Source organism: Micrasema longulum, unplaced genomic scaffold (assembly GCF_059751315.1).
Source record: "Micrasema longulum isolate JH-2025_06_02 unplaced genomic scaffold, ASM5975131v1 h1tg002148l, whole genome shotgun sequence".
Classification (NCBI taxonomy): domain Eukaryota; kingdom Metazoa; phylum Arthropoda; class Insecta; order Trichoptera; family Brachycentridae; genus Micrasema; species Micrasema longulum.
In genome coordinates this window covers 362,837-371,605 of record NW_028279313.1, presented here as the reverse complement: position 1 = coordinate 371,605, position 8,769 = coordinate 362,837, and the positions used below count along the sequence as shown (strand labels likewise).

Genomic DNA, 8,769 nt, shown 5'->3' with positions numbered 1-8,769 from the left:
TATGATTTTGTGATTTTGCAGACTTCGTAATTTCCCTCTATTCATTTTTTTTTTTTTTAATTAAACTTTAACTTTTTAATTAAATCATTAATAGCTTATCACATTATTTGAAAATAAAAAAATGCTACTAAGGTTTTTTTATTTTTATCTCCCATGCTTTGTCGGTGAATACTATCATTTGAATCTTTTTCTTAAATTGATTTTACTCGTACCTATGAAAAAAACTATTTACTTGAATTTATAGTTTAAGAATGAATGTGTAATGCAATTTTAGGGTTAAATGATCTTGGCGGTGACCTTAAAGATATTATTCGTTAATTGAATATAGTTCCGCCATAATATGCGATGGCGACGGTGGCACACATTGCGGTTGCACAGAAAATAACATTAATACCCAGGTGATTTTCAAAATTTAAATGGAGAACGTAGTAACTTTGTAATTTAAAGTTGCTAACGGTATTGGCCTTAAAAGGCAAACTTGAGAAATACCTAATAGACTAACTTAAATCCCATAAGTTGGGGCATATACACAACCTAGGTTTGATCAAATGGATTCGAAGGTTTTCACGGTCAATGTTATTAATATGATTCTTTTTTGGGTGATACCGTGTGTGTTGGATTTTGGACACAGTTTATCCTAAAAATGGCCCCTGAAAAGTCGGAACAACTCTAACACATATGGATCACCCAAAAAAAATATATTGTTAGCTTTGATTCTTCATCAAGGCATGACAAAAGATTTATTATGAACGATGATCTTACTTCTTTATTGAATTAAATCACCCTTCGTTGATCATTTTCTCATTTTATTTTTGAAAACTATGACTTACATTATGAGGAAGTTCAGCCCTATAGGAAATTTGATAAAAATATGTATTTTTATTGCGGTAAAAATTAGAGCATTAAATTGTAGAACAAAATTTCATGAAAATGCACGAAAAAATATATTTTAATAAAATTAAATTACTTTACATTACGTCAGCAGATCTCATTGAGAAGAAGCGGAAGAGAACTTGAGGCGTCATACGCGAAGTTATTTGAAAAATACAAAACTTTTGAAAATCATTGCACTGATAAACACGATTCATAAAAATTAAAAATATATTTATATTTATTTGGCTTAGTTTAATAGTCAATTGCCTTTTTTTTTAAACCACTGAACTTCTTCATATTCTGGGAATTTCAACCTTTTTCGTTTTTGTTTCAACACGTCCCGTTTTATTTTACCAACCTAGTTTATTAATGTCACCTTTATACTGTGGTCACCCTATCTATTATTTATTAGTCCATAGACAATTTGAAGTAAATTTAATTGTTTAATGTTTAAGTAACTGCAACACTTGCAACAACCATAGAAAATATTACGCATCCAAATTTAAATTTTGATATTGCATACTCCCGGTAAATATAATATTTACATAGTTACATATTTGTATTTTATGTTTTTTATACATATCTTACCTAATGTTTTGATAAAAGTTTTACAAACAAGACTGTTTTCGTGAGAGAGTAATGCATTGTTTTATTTAAGGTTTGTCGAAAACAATAAAAATGTTCAGTGTAAAAGGTAAGAGAAAAGTAAATAAAAATTATAAACTGTTGTATAAACGTATTTTTGTTTATTTTCGAAAACTTTATACGATATGTTCAACCTCTTACCTACTTATGTTTTAGTAAAATCTAAGAACCTCTGTTCTGGTGATGAAAAAAGTAACCATCGTCAAAGTCCAATCCACTATAATTATGGGAATAGTAAGTCTTTTAACAAAATAATTATGTAATATAAATATACTGTAGACTTTTCATCGAATACAATCCTAAAATATTTTTATTAAGATCAAAAATGTACCATTATTTTTTTATAAAAAATCATGTCTGATAAACTTTTATCAGGACCATAAATTAATTGAAACGAAATGCTACGGTATTTAGCATTTTTGTCAAACAGTGCTGTATGTGTATGTTTATTTTTCCCATTAAAGACAGATTTGGAAAAAAAACATTTCGGTTGTAAAATATGAAGATGAATACCCTTGTGCAAATGATAAGAGCAAACCATTTTTTTCGAAACGGTTTGCAATTATTTCACATTTCATTGTAACTTCACTATTGAAAGCTGCCACTGACACTCCTACTTCAAATTATGCACTTGTGCATATCATGGGCAAAGTTATTTATAAATTTTAGAGCGTTTCGAATTTCTGGTATTACATCTGAGATTTATCATTATTTTCTTCGGTGTTTAGTGACAGTTTAGATGTGTATAATGTAGAAGAATAGTATAGCATTTCTTAAAGTGTAGTGAATAAACTGATCAAACTCATAAGAGAAACTATTACATTTTTACATCACAGAGTGGAAAAATGTGTCGGAAAAATAATTCTAAGAAAATAATTGTTGATAAACAGTAAAATAAACCCCACCAAGATCAGTGACGACTTACGGAAAGAGCTAGATATTGCAGGAAAAAAACAGAAAAAGTGTACATGCCCAGCAGTGTGGCGTCGTTTGCTTGAAGTTGGGCGAAAGTATCAGAAACAACTCTTCACTGCTATGATGAAGAAAAATAGGATAGCATGGGCACAAAAATACAAAGCGTTGGTATAAGATTACCGGAATAGGATTTTATTTTCTGACGAAAGCCATTCCTTTGTTCAGGGTATGCGTCGCAAGTTTATTCACCGGTCCGATAGTGAACCATTTTTACTAGCTGACATTCTGCAGTCAGTTAAACACCTTGTGAAGCAAATGTTTTGGGGCTGTTTCTCCTTTTTAATTTAGGATCATTAGTACCTGTAACAATGATGATGAATAGCGAAAAATATGTAAGTGTTTTTAGTGATTGCATGGTCCTGGACTCTCAAAAACAAATTTGAAAAACCCTATTTTTTAACGAAATCTTGAACCTTTAATACGTGCAAGATTATGAAATAATTCTTGCCGACAAAGATCTTACCGATTTGGAATAAGCCTGGCAATTCTTCAGACCTCAATCTAATCAAGAATTTATGATCCATCTGTAAGACAAGACTTAGAAATATAAATTGCACTACCCAATGAAATTGCTCTAGTCAGTGGTTACAGTATGGTACCAAGCAGCAAAAATCCATCACACCTCCAAACCGTTCGCAGAATCTATGCCAAAACGCACTTAGGCGGTGCTGCAAGCCAAAGGTGAACATATAAAATATTATCTTTTTTCTTTCAATTTTGTAACCGATTGCTTTTTTGTACGAATAAAATATCTACATTTTAAAAGAAAAATATTCATGGAAATTGAATTGGAAACCAGGTACCTTATTTTCATCATACATACATAGGTAGGATTGCCATCCCTCCCGGAATTCCCAGATTCTCCTGGCAATGGGCTAATATTTATTAAAATCTCCTAGGTTTTTAATATACTAAATGAATTTTTGTCAGTCTTTCAGATTCCGCACACAGTGTAAAAAATTACAATTTTATGAAAGCATGACCACATAGTTGTGACGTTGTTTTTCACTAATTAAAACTAAGTTTCGTAAATACACATACTATATTATGTCGACAGTGAAAAGGCAAATGATTTTAAGTGATATGAAGCCAAATTTACAGAAGAGACAATTAAAGAATTTCTTTTTTTAAATTTCATTTATGAAGGAATCACGCCAAAATAATAGGTACATATGATTTCTTTTTATTAATTTATTTATTAAAAAAAATATTAAAAACTTTAATTAGCTCTAATGTAAAGCTGCCATGTGGCATGTGCTGCTTAGGAACTTTTGCTTTCCCACCATCAATATATTTTAAAATAAACTCATATTTGATTTTTAGATGGTTTTAATTCTACTTCCTGGATTTTCGATCGATTGAATCGGCAACCCTAGTTGTAGGTAGCCTTAGCTTCCTAATTAAATGTGATGGGAAATTAAGAATATTAACTCATTTTCTCCAGGCTTTAAAGAGAATGAACATAGTTAAAATTTTAATTTCAGTGTCCCACCCCACTTTGTTTTATTGAAAATTTTGCAAATGTGTATTTCAACTAATATGTTTTTAGTGTGTACTTTTGATTCAGGTGCAGGAAGAAAAAATCATCATGTTGGGATTCCCCATCACTTTCAAACCTCGAATGTACCAATAGGTATGAAAACCTTATAAATGTACTTTATTCGAATACCTACTGCTTTACTAAACAATTCTGCACTTCAGAGTTAACTTTTATGATATTTTGAAACGTAATTAGTTGCTCTAGCCATTTTCTTGCTTATTTTTAATATTTTATCGTGGCGGAATGAGGAAGTCCACTGCTACAGGGAAAATGGATTTTCACCTGATTTGTATTTGAAATTGGATTTTTATTGCATTGAGCTTTAATAAAAATGAACTACTTTGAACTACGTCACAATTTCTTGCTAATCGACCAATCAACTAGAGCATTAGATAGATGCCCGGTTTCCGGAAAGCCAACTCACAAGTCACGACAACTCACCGAAGAGAACTAGTGACGTCTCGAATGGATAAATAAAAAAAAAAAATAAATAAAAAAATCAAAGTGACGAAAATACGATAAAAAAATAATGTTTTTGGCTTAGTATAAAAAAATTAAAAAATATAATTAAAAACTACTGAACTTCTTCATTGATGTTTCTATTACTAATGAATTGTCATGAATTTGTGGTAATATTTTTTGTCTGTTGATGAAATAGAATTTAGAAGGAAATATGGCAGTCTAGGCATTTAAAGGGCTTATGACCTGTCGTTGGCTGTTTTTTTCCTTTTAGTGCTGTATAGAACGTTTATTTAGTTTAATATCGCGGGGTAATTACTACAACTAAGTACCTTCAAAATCAGCATTTGTGAATTGCCCACTAAAAGCATATTTTTATCCTCCTCCATGAATGCTCCGAAGAGAAAAGTCATGCATTCAAATCATTATAAATATGATCTGAGTGAATTGCGACTTGCTTGCCAATAGAGTTTTCAGTGAGGTACATTTGAATTTGCGAATTTGAGTGTAGTTAATTTTCATAAACTTACTTTGTTTTATAAATGGTTCTGAATTAGTCGGACTTCTACCATACTAAAATTGTACTTACAAAATCAGAAAATCTATTTATGGTTATGGGAATCCTAATGAAAAAATGTTTTAATTTTGTCACATACATAGTCGTAATAATTTTTATATTTTCGCAGACTTCCACTTATTTATTTGACTAATAATTATCACTTTCACCCCATGATCAAAAGTGTATTTAAAGAGCACGTAATATAAGAATTATCATAATCATTTCCCCCATATGCACTCAATTGTGAAAAGGGAACTTCATTGGTACATCAACTGCAGCATGTTTCAATAATTTATTACATGTGATCAAGATGATCGTTCAAGAAAATCAAGAAGATGACAAAGAAATTTGTCAGTGAATATTTTATGTCGACCATGTCAGGAATTAAACCCAAGACATCCTGCATAGTAAACAATAATTGCGCCATCTACAAGGCCAACGATGATATTACATAAACTGAATAACTTATATTCCTTAAGTGATGTTACGTGTTACAGCACTCTTATGTATATTAATATTTCTTATAGGACTGTCAAAAAATGTGTATTTAAGTAAATGCAAAATCTGCAATGAATTTCACGTTTTACGATCATTGCCACTTGAAATAAGACACAAGAAATTCAACATGTATCTTGTAACTCCCGCCAAACATAACTCTGAAAATTCTAGTGATAACAAAATTAATACTGATACTCTATCCCAACCAGTGTCAAAGGATAATGCAATTACTTTTCTCAGACCGGAAGTCTTGACCTCGAAGAAAAGTTCTTCTGGTTTGGAGATAAGTGAACTTTTCAAACGATTTTCAAAAACTGACTTGGGCAAAACATCTAATAAATCTAGTCAAAAGCTAACCGAATCACCTAAAGACAAAATGGAGGATCTTTGGCATACTAAATCAAAACAGCAGTTGATAAAATTTTGTTATTGTCCGTGCCCATATCCTAAATTACCTAAATAAAATATTGAAATTATTAAGTCCTCTTTCCTTATTAAAAAAATCATTTTAATACGAATCATACCAAGATTTGACTGAAAATATGTACTGAAAAATTGAACACATTTTAAACATTTGATCCTAGGTTATGTATCACTTACAAATTCATAAAGGTGGAGTTGATATCACAAGTCAAAATGAAATCGGGAGTTTTACAAGATCAAAACGAAAAAATCATAAAGTTGTCCAAATAACCAATACAATACTACATCAGTACTGAACCGAATACAACCATTATTTGGTTTCGCGCTTACCCAACCAAATATTTGACCGAATTATTCGGTTCATTAAACGTATATGATTTGTCAAGCTGAACAAGTTTGTGCAGGTTCGGCGCCGGCGAAATCAAATACTTTAAACTTTAAATTAATGTTGACTATATGATTTAACTTTATTTGATTATTGTTATTTATAAGCTTAATACCCGTATGCAGAGACAAAACTTAAGGTGAGGAAAGTACATTCTAATTTCAAATGCAGAGAATAACCCGAAGGTGAAGATAATAGAATGTACTTTCCTCACCTTAAGGTTTGTCTCTGCATACGGGTATAAGTCTTACTATAATATACGTAAGACACACGGTACAAATTGAAAAACATTTGGGAGCGCACGCTTCAGAATGGCTGACTCCTGAGTCAACATAGAAGATATGACCATAGTATTTTGATTTTACCATTAAAACGCCGGATTAGCCAATTTGAAATAAAAGTAACATTAAAAAACGTTATTGTGTTTATTTTCCCACAATGTATTTCAACATTGTTAGAGTTAAATTAATTTGAACTTATTCTTAAAGAAAAAGGCATAGAATGACTGTTCTTAATTCCATGGAGGTTGATGTTTTAACTATGTTTTTATAGTTCTGCTTTTACACAATTTGTCTTACATAAGATTCACCTACATTTTATGATAATAGAATGTCATAAATCGTCAGTGTACTGATAAAACAATTTAAATTCGTTATAACCCTTATGAGAAAAATCAATTTAAATTTTTGACTCAACAAAAGCCTTTTCGGGTCTTCCTCGTTCATATTTTAGACATGATACACACATATTAAACCATCTAAGTTCCTTTAAATTGTTTCATAGTTAAGATTTAGGAAAAAAACGGTGAAATTAACTATGTATGTAGGTACAAAACATTTATAACTTTATACTTAGGTACTTGTGTAAAAAAATTTTTTTCAATAAACAAAAAAAAATGGTTTTCACTAGAATACATTTTTTTTAAAGTACTTTTAGTGGATCTTTATACTTTGTGACTAAACGTCGAAGGATTTAAAGGATTTTATCGGTTGATAAAGCTTGAAAACTGACATAACTAAATTTATAGAGTGATTTCTCAGATTTTGTAATTTATACGGTTTTATCAGTATGCCGATGAAATATAAAAAAATAGGCTGTGTAACGATAACTGTACAATAAATATAAGCCGTGTGGCAAAATCGCATTAAATTAGAATTTTCTGGCATAAAGTAACAAATATTAGGAATACTTATTTAATATAATCATATTTTTCCTACTTTGTCCATAAATTGAAGAGTTATTTTATATTTTGTTCTTTTTTTAATCAGTATTTATTGATTTTCTCAGAATCTACTCAGAGTCACATAGCCCATATTTGATGTGCAACAATGATATGCCTTTCCAGAATCACAGTGAATTTGATATTAAACATATAAATAAAACAGCATTTGCGCAAGAATATTTTTATTTGTACGGTATAACTCCGAAGACAGCATACATTATATTCAGCCTAACATAAGGATGTATATACACAATATGGAATATTTTCAGACAAATCCAATAAATTGTTCTCTATTTTTTTTTTATATGATATAATGACTAATTTTTCATTACAAGTTTATTATTACATTGAATACCAACAAAAAACATACAAATAGATATCTGGAACTAAATAATTTTTAATGAGATTTCTTATGTTCAGTGAGAATATGAAATATTGTAACTATAGAATAAAGAGGAGAATTTTAACATTGTTACCTGTTTAGAGATGTCGGTACTCAATAATTTTAATAGGCATTCGAAGTCATACACATTGCTTATGCTACAGTGAAATATATATATATTTTAATGATCTAAATCGAAACATATAACATTTGCATACATTATAAAGATTCAACAAGATAAATTCATAGTTTTAATGACTGATCTTAAAGAAAACTTTGCGTGTATTGCTTTCATCTAGAAATATTATGTGCTCTTCATAAATACAAATCTATTACAATTTTCTTTCTAAAAATAAAAGTGAATTCGATGTGCACTATTGAACATAGGGGCAAGGTAAATAATATAACTATGAGCATTTATACATTTTCAGATAGGTACTGACTTGTAAAAAAATGTCAAACGCATAAAAATGCAAAATAGTCTAAAAATTTACAAAATAAATTTCATCTTAGGCGATTAATCGAAAAATCTGTAAAACATTGATTCCTTAAAATTAGACAAACATTTCCTAAATTTGGTTCTTATTTTAACATATCGACGACACTATAGAGCAATTTACAATCGAAGGAATTACTAAAGGTAGAGGAAATAAATGTGTTTCCAACAAGTTACAGTCATATACACAAAACGACTACCAATCAAGATTACCTTATCCTCTACGCATGCATTAACTCTTAGGTAAATTGAATTATTAGAGATTCAAAAAGCCTTAGTATGAAATTTGGTTACAGTGCTGACGATATATGC

The 8,769-nt window shown here is 29.9% G+C and overlaps 1 protein-coding gene across 1 annotated transcript; it reads left to right on the top strand.

The window, feature by feature from the left end:
• Positions 1–1,424: 1,424 nt before the first annotated feature.
• Positions 1,425–6,012, top strand: LOC148272925 (uncharacterized). The gene is made up of 4 exons (XM_088239387.1): positions 1,425–1,567; positions 1,675–1,752; positions 4,061–4,126; positions 5,579–6,012. The coding sequence occupies exons 1-4, from the start codon at positions 1,552–1,554 to the stop codon at positions 6,010–6,012; spliced, it is 594 nt and encodes a 197-aa protein (XP_088095513.1). The 5' UTR covers positions 1,425–1,551.
• The last annotated feature ends 2,757 nt before the right edge of the window (positions 6,013–8,769 follow it).